Raw genomic sequence first — 13,917 nt, 5'->3', positions numbered from 1 at the left:
GGGCATCGGGTAGGCAGGCCAAGGCACCAGCGGGTGTGTCACGTTCAGGTGTTGTTAGTGTGGGCATGAAAACCAAGGATGGGGAACAAGAATAGGTCCATTGTGTCGTGTCGACAGAACAATGAAGCAATTCTAAGCCACAGGAAGTCTTTCAAGTCATATGCTCTCGACAGTTTGAGGGAAACAGTACAGTCACAACAGGACTCCAGCCACGGCCAGACTGTGCGCCATTGGGTCGGGACAAGGTCAGCAGAACCTGTAGGGAATACACAGAGGCAAAGCATCCTGGTGGTTGGACCAGACGGGGCGAAAGTTCACTCAGGGCTGCATCGCTGCAGAAAGGATTCGAATCACCAGCCAGGAGAGGAGTCAGTTGTAGCTACAAAGGAGTGAGGGAAGCTGTAACCAGAAAAACAGGAATTGCAACAAGCTAATGAGGTATCTGAAGTCAGGATAATCGAGAGCAACTCCATAGGAGAGGCATACGAAGTAGCTTGTGGCAAACACTCTGGGACAGTGGCTATTAATGATGTAATGAAGTTGCAGGCCCGCTGTTACGAAAGTCTTGATTACACGGCCCAGAGGCAGACCTCAGAGAAGCTTGCAAGGCTTTACCCCTTGCTAAGGGCAAGAGCGACAAGAGCCAGCTTTGGGGAAGGGAGAAGATCCAGAGATGAGTCTTTAATGGGGTCTGGTTTGTCGGGGAGAATTTCCAGGCAGGACACAGACGGTGTGTGAGGATGGAGGCCAGGAGGCAGCTCAGCCTCACGTACTAAACAACACAACGATGCAGAGGGTGAAAAGTCGGGGCCCGTAGGCTGTGTAAGCACCAGGCCTCACACGTGGACCACCAGGTGCCAACGTTATGACTCAACATCAAGCCCCTTTAGACGGTGGAGGCAGGACTCTGGATTTATTTCTTCCAACCCAGTCACAATGGGCTGGGGAATGTAAGCCCTTGCTGCTGAAATGTAGCCCAGGGACCAGCCACATCGGCTATCACCTGACTAGCAATGTGAAGCCTCAGGGCCCACCCCAAACCAGCTGAATCAGGATCTGCATTTTAATGAAACGCCTAAGAACCTCATCTGTACATTAAAGTCGCAGAAACACTTTTCTAGCAGCAAGAGATGGTGGAGAAAAGAGCAGACAATCCTGGCCGGAGTTGTCAACAGCCTGATAGTAGCTGCAGTGGTCTGTCTATGAACAAAAGATGGGGTTTATCCTAACAGCTCGCTCCTGTTTTTCTCTTTTTTCATTTGGTGACTAGAGGTTGTTTTTCACAGAAGCCACTTCCCCTCTCTGGGTCTCAGTTTTGAGGCCCCCCGCTCCCCCCCCCTCCGCCATGTGTGTGCTGAACAAGACTCTGTCTATTAGAGTCCCTCCCCAAGGTGTTCTCTCGGCCTTGGACTCTAAGGGCTGGCCCTCATGTGGATGTGCCTGCCCTATTTTCTGGAGGANAGTTTTGAGGCCCCCCGCTCCCCCCCCTCCGCCATGTGTGTGCTGAACAAGACTCTGTCTATTAGAGTCCCTCCCCAAGGTGTTCTCTCGGCCTTGGACTCTAAGGGCTGGCCCTCATGTGGATGCGCCTGCCCTATTTTCTGGAGGAAGTCCAACGCTGTGGATGTGCCAGGAAATGGTTTCCTGAGTGATAGCTGCTGAAGCACAAGCTCAGTCTGTTGTGCCAACCTGGCCGGGCAGGAAAGACTGGTCGGCAACAGGCTTGTCTCATGATGCAGAGGCTGGACGCCATCCCACAGAGAAAATACGTATTGTCTGAGTGACACGGAGGCCCATGGGGACAGCAGGACCTTGACCGGCATCTTCCGACCTTCACCAAAACTTTTTGTTCTACTAGTTTCAGGGGTGACGCTGCTGGGTGACAGCCTCCTTACCCTTCCCCCAACCACACGAGAAAATCCCTACAGTGCATTTAGAAATGTATGGCTCGTCATATCCGTGTTAACGGAAACCTCTTCTTGCTTTAGACCAGAGACTGGCAAACCACACCCTGCATTTCCAAATGCAGCCTGCTGCCTACTTTCTGTGAATCAATCTCATGGCACCTCAGGCATGCTCATTCTTAGGTTGTGTCTTTGCCTCTGTGCCTCCACCCAAGAGCACACCGTTGTGGCAGGCCCACAAAGCCTGAAGTAGTCACTGCCTGGTCCTTCACAGGAGAGTGTTGCTGATCCATGCTGCAGCCCAAGAGTGAGGGAAGTGGTGTTTATGTCTTCCAGCCAATAGCATTGTGTCTAGTTTATGCAGATTTAATAAATGGTGCCACAAGGATCTCGGGAGCTGGATTGTACGGCCGCATGGCCTAATGACTAAGAGCCCGGGTTCTCGGGTAGGACGTGCTGGGTTCAGAGATGTTCAGCCTGCCTGCTCGCAGTTGTGTGATCTTGGACCAGCTGCTGAACCGCTCTGGGTCTCGGTTTTCCTCTCCTACAAAACATCATTACTGGGATGCCAGAGCCTGGGGATACCAGTGATAGGTCCCCCTAGTTTCTCCTAAAACAATGCGGGCAATCACCCCAGACCAAGAACTAGTATCATTCCATCACCAACACTGAAGGCTGCTGCAGAAGCACCTGTTGACAAGGGTCAACTTGATGAAGATTGTTGTGACTCACAGAAACTCGGCCACAGGGTTTAGTACCGATGTGGCCTGAGGATAAGGCTGAAGTCCGCAAAGGGCTCCCTGAAGGCAGCCTTCCCTGGGACAGAGAGATGTGGACCTGCTGGAGAGGGAGCAGCCAGCTGCCTCTCTTCTTAGTCAAAGGCCCAGCGTCTACAGAGAGCAGGTCACTTCCCTCTGTAATTATCCTTCATTGTGCCTATTGGTATACAGACAGATATAGGGTCTTCTTACTTTTTTGTGAGTTTTGCGAGGACAGGAAACGTGTCTGATTCACTTAGCAAAGTACCTGGCCTATTGGGACTGCTCAGTGTGTGTCTGTTAACAGCAATGTCCTGCTCATTAAAAAAAAAAGAAAAGAAAAGAAAAAATGGGTCAATCTCAAAACAAGCAAGCACATGTGTAATAGAGAGACCACCAAGAGAGACAAAAAGGGTCTTCCAGTGATGGTGGTGGAAGTCCCTGATGCAACATGTCCCCCAAACAGCACCTGGCACCTCAAGGGACCCCTCAGCCGGTTAGAGTCTGCAGACAAGGTCAAGACTGGGCTGTGCACCTGCCTTTCACCACCTCAGGAGCAACAACTGTGAAGGGGCAGAAGCTCTCATCTCTGGAGACACGTGAAAGCTGGAGATGCTCGAGGTCCTCCTAACAGTGGCATCCAGAGGAACCTGCAGAAATGGTCCCCAGGAAACAGTCCAGGAACAGTACAGACAACTGGAGGGCTGCTTTCTCCCAGCGTCTCAAACAGGTCCAGCTGCCGGAGAGTGCAAGTAGGAGGTGAAGGCAGAGAAGTACATGTCCTGCTGTCATTTCGGGCCTGCCCTGGAGGAGAGTATTGGCTAACAACCCTGGGAAAAAAAAATGCCATCTGAAATGGCTTCCGTGTTCCTCAGCCTCCTAACCCGAGTTAACAAAATCTGGTATAGTCAAGTCCCGGCATGCCGGGCCGGCTCTCCTTCCCCAGCCGTGTGGGGCACTAATGACTCTGGGCCTCAGTTTCCCCACCTAGAAAAGGGTACAAGTCAGGATATAAGACAGTAACGTATGTAAGTCACACTGCGAGCACGCAGCAGATGCTCAACCAAAATTAGTTCTTCCCCTTTCTTCTTAAAGTCTTGATCGTGGCAGAGAGAATCAGTAAGTATGAATTCACTGACAGCTTATTAACTGAAGCAGAAGCCCATGTATGATCCAGCTCCACGGTTCATCTATCTCTTTCAGGTGTCCTGGTCGGTGAGATCCTCCAACACATGAACAGGGCTACTCAGCCATCGAACCACAGAAAACTTGTCATGTATTCTGCTGTAAGTGTTTTGATTCCACTCCATTTGTAATCTCTTGGGGGCGGGGCCTCCTCTTCATCATTATTTCCCTATTGTGCAGGAGACAGTAGACATCATCCATACAAAGCTTTTAAAACTAAATATGTAATTCTGGCCCTGGAGGAGTTGACGCTGTAAGACTAACAAGAAGATGAGTACACATAAAAACACCATGCAAAGCAATACAGAAGCGCCACACAAGCTGGTGCTTTGGTGCCTCTGGAGCTGGGATGTGGGTAGAGGGTAATGACATGGAAGGTAAAGCCACAGATAAAGGCAGTGTTTCAAACCTCGATGACGAGGAGGAAGTTGGAACCATGAACAGCAATGGTCTTGGGCCAGGGGAATGGACAAATTAGACATCTGGGTTTGACATGCCCAGGGGGCATCCAAGTAGAAAACCCCACGTGGCAAAGGAACAGGGAAAGGGAAACGGAGTTGCAGCTTGAAGTTAGAGCTGCATTCGGGTTCAGGAAGGAAAGAGAGAGAGATCCGTCTTGGGGCAGGAGAGACGGGGAGAAACGCAGTTGGGGGCGAGTTTGCAGGGCTCATGCCCTGAAATGCCTGCCCGAGGGATCGGGAATGAGCAGGGAAACTGGACATAGAATGGTGACTCGGTCTGCCACCCACCGTCTGCAGAGGGTCTCTCACCCACAACAGAGGGTCTCTCGGTTGTGGTTTGGCTGGAGAAAGCCATGTTTTCATTGTGCACGGAGAGGGAGGAGGTGGTTGAGGACACAGGGAACCCTGTTTATCACCAGGGGTTCTAAGTGGTACACTCGGAGACTAGAGACAGAGCTCAGGAGCACAGTGCTTTCTGGAGAGAGGACAGCCGGAAAAGTCAATCACATGAGTTTCTCCAGTTTCTTCTTTTTTATTGACTTTATTGAGGTGACATTGGTTGATGAAATTATATAGGTTTCAGATATACAGTGCTTCATCTGTATATTGTATTGAGGGTTTTCACCCCAAGTCAAGTCTCCTTCCGTCCCTATTGTAGTTTCTAATCTGGTCTCTATTTGTAACTCATGTGACTTCAGGGAAGCCATGTGTCTGGAACGCCATGTCTTTCTGCAGTAAAACAGTTCTCGCACCTTTTGAGTATGTGTACACGGCAACATAGTTCAGGCAAACAAGTGTTACACGCATTTGCCGTGTATGGAGGTTGAGGATGTCCTGAGTTAGGTAGACAACCAATGACAAAACCAGCCCCACTGCCTCCCAGCCACTCCGCGGCAAACACCGAACAATTATTTTTAAGCTACACACTCTGCTGCCTTATGTCTTATCCTCCCCAAACATTTATTACCTCATATAGTAACCTTCCCCAATTTTAAAATCACAGGTTTTTTTAGTCTATACACACACACAAAAAATCTAGCATTAATGTGTTCCAAAATATTTTAAAACTTAATGAAAATCAATGACAGAGATGCTACTGGAACAGGCATGGGAAAGAAAATCACCAGACTTGGTTAAATGTGCTTTCTTCTGTTTGGGATTACACGACATTAACAAGTTGCTAATTTCTCTGGGCCCATTTCTTCATCTTTTAAAGGGAAGTAATGATACGTATGCAAATCTCACTGCCTAGCACACAGCAGATGCTCAACCAAATTAGTTCTTTCCCCTCTCTACTTATTAAATCACTGGGGGCATGGGAAATTTAATTGAATCACAAACTATCATGGTGCTCTACACGTAATTAATACATACCTATTGAATGTAAGTCTGAACCAGAGGTAAAGATAAAAAATAATTTCTTTCCAATCTCTGTAGCATGACACAACTGTGAGTGGCCTGCAGATGGCGCTAGATGTTTACAACGGCATCCTTCCTCCCTATGCTTCCTGCCACTTAATGGAGTTGTACCTTGAGGATGGGTAAGTGCCTGGGAGATGCTTTTCAAAATTAATATTGCTGGATCTGAAGTCTTGTTATTATTGTTATTATTAGCTTGACTATATTCTTAAAATATTTAGTTTTTAGTTAGGTACATAAACTTTAAAATCCTGTGCAATATTAAATAACTCACTAAATCAAAAATATTATTTTTTCCATTTTCACAATTTATGAAACGATTTATCCAAACTTTTGTATGCACCTTAACTTGTGTCTTCACCATGAGAGCCAAGTTCGAATCCCCTAAAGCTGTTTACCAGATATATTAACTAATGAGAGTAACATTAGTTGCAATAGAAATGAACCCCACATTCTCAGAGGCTTACTTAACCTAATGGAGATTTATTTCTCCCTCAGCTGTCAGTTCAATATGGATGTTCCTGGCCCGTAGGGGCCGACTCGTGGTGTGAGTCACACACAGTGATTCAGGGAGCCAGGGTTCTATCTTTTGGACCCACGGGTTTTCAGAGGGCTGTGTCCATCGGCAGGAAGCTTGCAAAAAGGAACGAGAGGGTGAGAAAGCAACCTGCTCAGGAACCCCCTCAGCCCAGAAGGGGCGCGTCACTCCTACTCACAGTCTATCAGCGAACGTCAGTTACTTGGTCCCACTGAGGCGCAGGGGGGTCTGGGAAATGTAGCCACTTCCCAGCCACAACTCCGTTGTATGGAAAGGGAATCACGAATTTTGAAGGACTTTGACCTTGGCCATATCATCTCGAGATAAAAATACTGTCATGGGAAAAGTCGCCCTACTATGTAAGTAAGTACTGATTTACATATTAAGGAAGTTTTTAAAAACACCTTGTTAGTGAATATTTGTTTATATAGCTTTTTAAGTTATGTTTCAACAGGCTTGTCTATAACAACATCCAAAACAATTGTGCAGTTATTATCTCTCCCCATCTCCTTCGAAAAAACCACTAAATCCTGCTAGAATTTCCCTCCTTCCTCTTTGGCAAACAACTTTCCCAAGCACCTCATACTAGCTTTGCTGAGACTGGTTTAGGCCTACGGACCTTCCCTGAACAGCACACTGGTTTTTGAAATCAAGAATGGAGAGAGCCCTCTTCACTATGAGAGAATGTGAGAACTCGAATATGTCACCACTCCCTCGTTCTGAGCTATAATTTTGATAAAGTCTTCACTGTATTTTCAATCACACATGTTATGTGTTATGCAGTTCCATGTTTATGGCCTGGTTAAGGTGAGGGGAGATAGATTCATTCAGAGGAAAAACTGAAAAATACTGAGAGATAAAAAGAGAGAAAAGGAAGGAGCAAATGAGAAGCATAAAAGGGAAGAACAGGAGAAAGAAACCCCCACACCCCACCTGCCCCCCATTTCCTCCCCAAAGACTCATCAAAACACCCCAGCTCCTCCAGCCATGGCCTTCCAGCCTCTTCTCTGATGAAGTAAGTCTCCTGGTCCCCCCACCTCTGCCCCTGGTCATCTAACAGACCAGCCGCGGGCACACACACACACACCCGGCCCCGCAATGCTTTACCCTCCAGATCTGCCCTCCTGCCCAGTCTCCCCATTTCCACCCCCACATTGGTTAAAATCTACACATTCCCACACATTCTTCTACTAGTCCCTCAGCTGATGTGTCACAGGCCAGCTAGAAAACAACTTAGTGGCAGTTCAACCACACGGAACTAACAGAGCTCTGTCCCCCACTTTCCCCCACCAGGCAGTACTTGGTAGAGATGTACTATCGGAACGAGACGCACCACGAGCCATATCCTCTCACGCTGCCGGGCTGCACCCCCAGCTGTCCTCTGACAAAGTTCTCTGAGCTGGTTGCCCCCGTGATCCCCCAGGACTGGTCCGCGGAGTGCAGAATCACAAAAAAACACAAAGGTACCAAGGACGTTTTGAATTAGGTTGCGTGCGGAGCCCAGCAGCCGGGGCAGCGCACCCTTCCCTAGGGTGGGCAGTGCTTGGAGAATATAGCTTGGCCATTACCCCCAGATCTGATAGAAATAGTTTTGGGGAGATAAGGGTACGCCTCAGGCACCCTTGCTTCAGGCAACTCCCGTGTCTCTACCGGGCCCCGCCCCTACTTGCCATAAACCTTGACTTGATTTTTTTTCCGTGTTGGTATAAGAGGGCATAGAGGCCAAACATAATCAGAGATAAAACTTCGATCAAAGTTCATGGGGCCACCATGAGCTACATGGTCAGCCACGCAGGACCTTTTGTTGTTTAAAGATTTCAAGATGTTTTAGCAGAATTGAAGGAGGCTGTTCTTTAAGTGTCTGAAGTGGAATGGATTTCCAACAAAACCCACAACCTCAGTGAGAGCCAAGGTGGAAAGACTTGAATCCTAGGCTAATGAGCAAAAAACCAATGGACCCTTTCCTTCCAGCCTTCTCACAAGAAGCAAAGAAATGAGATATAATAGAGAGATGTGGAGAAATCTTCTACACCAGGAAACTGACCCTATATTTTCAAATTTCTGTTAAAATGCTTTGGGTGACAGAGCTGAAAAATAAATACCTCTTTGTATCCTTCGGACTTGGAAAACTCATGTTACTTTGGAAGACACCAAAAGCAAACTTTCCAGGAAACTTTGCTTAAGTTCTAATACATGTGGCAGGCCCTTGGCACAGGCACACCAGAGCAAATAAGTGATTTGCTGAGAACAGGACGATCAGGCACAGCACGTCAGCGGTGGGAGCCCGGTGTGAGTGCAGCTGCTCTGGAAGCCCCAGTGATGAGAGCTCCTGGGTGTGGGGGTGGTTTCAGGGAGGAAGCATATGACACATTCCAAACTGGAACGAAATTAGAAACGTCCGAAGGTCCTGGACGCCTCCATGGCCCCAACTTGCCGAAATGTTGAAGGCGTGGCTGTGACACCGGTTCTGAAGACGACAGCAGTGTGTCAGGGTTGGACTCTGGTGTCTTCAGAAAACCTAACACTCACAGGTCCTGATGAAACTACTCTCTATATAGGGAGGAATCCTGTGCAAATGACAGCTCTCCAGGGCCCTGTAGGTTTGCCACGTGGCAGATGTCGTATGTCTAGGGAACGACGTTACCCTGGTGGCTAAAGAGGACGTGGTTTCTAGAGACCGTTTCTTCTGGGTGCCAGAGTCCAGAGCCAAGCCATTCCCTGCCCCCTCTGGCCATGGGGTGACTCACAGGAGACAGGGATGGACACGTTTGTTTGTGTTATTTCTGTCCCAAGTAAGTATTTGGCCTCGCAGCTACCATCCAATTATTCTTTCTCCTCCATGCATGCAACTTTCCTCCAGAAGTGAGTCAAATGTAAAATAGTGAATAAAGCCATTATTAGGAAGTTCAACACCATCACTCTTTTATCATGAATTTTGAAAAGTATGTGTGTTTAATTATAATACAATTCCTGGAGGACCGATTTTAGGGACTCTTTTTGTTTCGAGGTTTTATTTTAATGTAAAAGGAGGAAAAATGTATACAGTCAAGTGATTTTGCCTGGCTTAAATTAACATTTTACATTGAAAACGGACTCAGTTTGGACTTTTCTACTTTGCAGAAAGGCCAAACTGATGGATGGCTCTCCTTCGTGTATTTAAGATAAAACTTGCTAAGAAAACGTCCTTGAGCAACTGGCAGTGTAGTGGGATGTAAAGAGATACAGAGTGTACAAAATGGCAAGGGTTTGTGTTTTAGGACTACAGGCATTGCTGTGGGAACTAGAGCTCCCTGGGTTCGGAGGTTGAGAAGTGGGAGTGTCAGAGAAGGACTCTGGCGGGAGGTGACAACTGACCCACTTGGAGTCAGTTCGGATGGAGGGGTCCGATGGAGTGGTGGGAGGCCCTGGACAGGCATGTCAAATGCCCTAGCGGCTTGAAGCTGGGAAGGGTAGGGGACTCACTCTGCCAAAGATTCAGGGTTCAAAGAGGTCCCCACAGGTTTCCTTCCAGAGGCCCATTCGAAAGGGGTGAAATGTCATTTCCGCAAGAGCAAGGATTCTATGTGTTGTGTTCTCTGCCGCATCTGTCCTCAGCACCTGGGAGTGCCCGCACCTGGCATGGATTGGCGTTCAGTGTGTGTGTGTGTTTGTGTGAGTGTGTGATTAGTTACCTTTCCTCCCTGAGCCTACTCTGAGAAGGAGAGAGAGAGAGATTTGTTGTTCCACTTATTTGTGCATTCACTGGTTGATTCTTGCCTAGGCCCTGACCTGGGATCAAACCCACAACCTGGGCCTTTGGGGGTGATGCCCTCTCACCAATGCAGCTACCCCTGCCAGAGCAGACTCCACCCTAATTAGCAGCAGTCTCCAGTAACCTGGGAGCCAGTTTTGACCCCACCCTCTCCTTCATCCTCCACAGCTCATCTGTCGCCTCTTATCAAATCTGCCTGTATTATGCTCGTAGAAATCTTTTCCTCAAAACACCACTGTCAACAAGTCGAGGGCCATATACAGTGACATATAATTAGGCAGCAGAACATGGGGATAGAAAGGTCACTCGGGGATGGTGTACGGGGGCCCGCTCAGACGGACCAGTGGGGGGATGTGTGTATTAAGAGTCTGTAATGTGAGGTGGTCTTCAACAACGTGAATTTGATATTGGAACTTACTGAAGCCAAGTGGATTGCGTTTGTGCTGTACAGGGATGCTAAGGGCAGCAGGTGGACATTTCAGGGAGACAGACTGTGTTCATGTGGGGGAATTTCTGGGACTGAAATTGTCCCCTGGGCTGGGGGGTCACTTGCCTCAGTAGAGACTGCAGAATCATGGACGGTTGTCGGGGTTGAGTGACTCCTGAGTAGGGCCACCACACCTGGCAAACAGAAGTCCAGGATGCCCAGATAAATTTAATCAATAGCTCTAATGGCTGAATTTTTATAATTTATGTTTTAAAAGGCCAAATTAAGGACACTTAGGGTGCTCTGGGAAAGCCAGTACAGGAAGCAGGACAAAACCGTCAAATAAGACATATTCTAGGTACACAGAATGCCTGGCAAGCCTGCACCTTAGGGCTTTCCCACCCATGAAATCCTCCTCACATCTGTAGGCGGTGTTTTCAGCTGGTAGGCCAATTAGTCTCATTCTCATATCACTTAAATTAACCAGAGCCTTTGTTAGAAAATTCATGAGAAGTCTCAGTTCCACACTGTGCTACTTAAAAATAATAAAATTCTTTTTTAGAAAATGCTTCTTTGTTTAGTTCCAAAACTTTGCTACACAATCAGACTTTCTTCACTAGCAGCCTCCCAACCCCTACCCCAAATTCCAACTCCAGTTAATTCTTCTTTTTAAAGACTTTACTTCTTTATTTTTAGGGACGGGAAGGGAGGGGGAAAGAGAGGGAGAGAAACATCAATGTGTGGTTGCCTCTCGCATGCCCCCGTGGTTTCATATGCAGGAGGTTTAACGTGGGCAGTTCCCGTTTCCCTAACACTCCTTGTAAAGTTGAGAAACTACAGCACATAATACACATACCCAAGAGTCAACTATGAGCCTTCAAGGTGGGACCCATACCTTTCTACTCCTTGAACCTCCAGGCAGTCGACAACGCCAAGAACCTGGTCTCTTCGACCAATATTTGCTAACAGAATGAATGCTCAGCCCTCCGTACCCAGCCTGACTTCCTCACGGCTGGGCTCAGGGGTCAGAGCCTGGACTCGGCTGTTCGGTAAATGAGGGAGAGAAGCTGTGAATGAGCCTCAAACACGACTGCGCTGTAAAGGTGCGGTCACTGGTGATAAGTATGTACACATCGACTTGCCTGTGCTATTATTTGACCTCTGTTCTCAGCATAGTCGCCTTGGCATTCTCTCATTTCCCCATTGCTGTCTAGAGGCCCCATTCAATGACACCCCATCCCAGTGCCCCACCCACCCCAGAAATGAGCCCATCTGATCGTAATTTTTTTCTCATCCTTGTTGCCATTCTCATCAGTTTCCCAAGACATATCTCATCATTCATAAGAGGCATTGGGAACTTGCTTTGGCATATGCCAACTCCCCACTTCCACTCCCGTCCTCAGCCTAGGCCGTTCGGAAGTCGTAACAATGCTCCATCTCATACCTAGCTGCCACGCCAATATGTCGCCCTAGACCAGGCCGAACCCACGGGTTCTCCATTCTGATCTGTGAGTGAAGCGGAAGCCATTGTTGCCACTTTGGACTATGAATGTGGAGACTTCAGTTCCAGCCTCGGCTGGACCGTTCAACCCCGCCTGGTGCGTGTGTTCACACTTAGTGGACGCTTTTCCTCTTTTCTCCAGAAAGGCCTCGCCATTTTTCTGAAATTTCTAATTCCATCTTGGCTTCTTTAATTCTTATGAGGTATCCTAAAAAGACCAACCTAATCCACTGAGAACCCTTTTAAGTTCTCCTGTCAGGGGCACAAAATACCGTATTTTGCCATGTATAATGCACATGTTTTTGCCCCAATTTTTTAGGGAAAAATAAGGTTGTGCATTATACATGGGTAGTACCTGAAACACCTCATATCTGTTCTCGTGTTTTGTGATTATTTGTTACATGAAATTTCTTGTGTCATAATATGTTCAAAAATAAGGGCTAAAATTCCTTTATAATACAAAAAGTAAGTATCAAGATATAAACACATAATTAAATTTAAAAAGTAAAACAAAAGGTATTTTTCCTGAAAGTTTGGGCCAGAAACATGGGTGTGCATTATCCACGGAAAATACAGTGTCTCGGCGGCTTTAACCCGCCTTTCCTACTGTCTGTCAGGGAAACGTGTTCCTCCCCGAGCAGCCCAGCTCCTCCCCTGTGCACGTGGTCCCAGCCCTTGGGTCTCCTTGGGCCTCAGTGCATCTCCCAGCTGCATTCTGTTCCACAGGAGGAGACTCCCTCCCTGCTACGGTGACAGTGCCCAGATCTTCCCTGGCCAGAGAGCGCCCTCCGGGGCCTGCTCCCTCGCACCCTCTGCAGTCCCAACATTCTCAGACTAGTGATTTCCGTGCTCAGCCTCCGTCTTTTCCTATCCGTCTCACTCCTGAACTCTTCTGTGAAATGATGTTCATCCTTCCTACATGTGTTGGAAACTTCCTTTTTGAGAGCCGTCAGCGCCTGATCCAGCGGCTCTTTTGCTTTCCCCGTCAACCTCACATCCCCCCCAGTCTGTGGAGAAGAGTACTGAACCTCAGAAAACCCCAGGCCACAGGTGGTAGGGTCAGGGTTCAAGCCTAACTCTTTCCAATACCACATTTCCACTCTTTCACAGTCCCTTTCCGTCCCACACTGTCTGCTGGGCCATTTCCTTAAGACAGATTCCCCAAAATAGGATTAGTGGGTCTGAGTATATGAATATTTAACAAGCAACAGATCTACACTGACTACCTATTATGTACACAGTATGTATCTATGTAGCAGGCACTAAGTTTGCTGAGGAAACAGCAGCAGGACAAGCTTGTAGGCTGGCAGGGGAGTGGGAAGCAGGCAAGAAGGAGCAGAAGACAGAACTAAACGAGCCCTCAGTGCCCCCTGTAGTGAGTACTATAATAAAGGACATACAGAGGCAATTAGCCTAGGGCCCCCTAGAAGCCTTCTCAGAGTGGGGGAGGGGGGGTGTTCAAACCGAAAACTAAAGGAAAGATGGCATTAACCAGGTGAATGAAGGTGAGAGAGGAGAATGTTACAGACAAAAGAGGACATGTGTAAAAAGCCGAGGCTGAAAGCATGGGGCATTTTAGAAAATGGAAGAGGTGTATCTGGTGAGAATACCAAGAGGTTGGAGAGGCAGGCATTAAGTGACTCAGAGGTCGGGTTGAGTAACTCCGGCCATTGAAGGTTTCAGGCAGAAGACAGAGAATGTGACTGGCTTCTCGCTTTGAGAAAGACCTCTTTGGCGTCAGAAAGGAGACCAGATAGGAGAGGGGTGGGACTGGGGGCGGGGAGAACCCTTGGGAGGCTGTTGCATTAATCCAAGGTGAGTGAAGGAGAAAGGCAGACGTAGTCAAAGGGGGGAAATAGATCTAGAACTTGGGTCTTGGGGATTACTGGCAAGAGGGAGAGGCTCTTGATATATGTTGCCAAAATTGTCTTCAAAAAGTAGTCCCAATTCACACGCCTTGAGCAGCCGTCATG

At 47.9% G+C, this 13,917-nt stretch overlaps 1 protein-coding gene across 4 annotated transcripts in view; it reads left to right on the top strand.

The window, feature by feature from the left end:
- The window catches only part of ACP3 (acid phosphatase 3), a 40,610-nt gene that overhangs the window by 22,489 nt on the left and 4,204 nt on the right, over positions 1 to 13,917 (top strand). For 2 of the 4 annotated variants that reach the window (XM_037061281.1, XM_037061280.1), the window contains 3 exons: positions 3,866 to 3,948; positions 5,746 to 5,849; positions 7,559 to 7,728. In XM_037061281.1, coding sequence (XP_036917176.1) covers positions 3,866 to 3,948; positions 5,746 to 5,849; positions 7,559 to 7,728 — 357 coding nt within the window. Of the gene's footprint in view, positions 1 to 3,865; positions 3,949 to 5,745; positions 5,850 to 7,558; positions 7,729 to 8,079; positions 9,302 to 13,917 lie in introns of those variants that run through there. The other 2 variants (XM_037061282.1, XM_037061283.1) reach the window with 2 other exon arrangements.

The sequence above is a fragment of the Sturnira hondurensis genome, unplaced genomic scaffold, assembly GCF_014824575.4.
Source record: "Sturnira hondurensis isolate 20B ecotype Veracruz unplaced genomic scaffold, ASM1482457v3 Scaffold0013299, whole genome shotgun sequence".
NCBI lineage: Eukaryota > Metazoa > Chordata > Mammalia > Chiroptera > Phyllostomidae > Sturnira > Sturnira hondurensis.
Note: the sequence above shows the minus strand (reverse complement) of the source record. Positions and strands in the feature narration are given on the sequence as shown.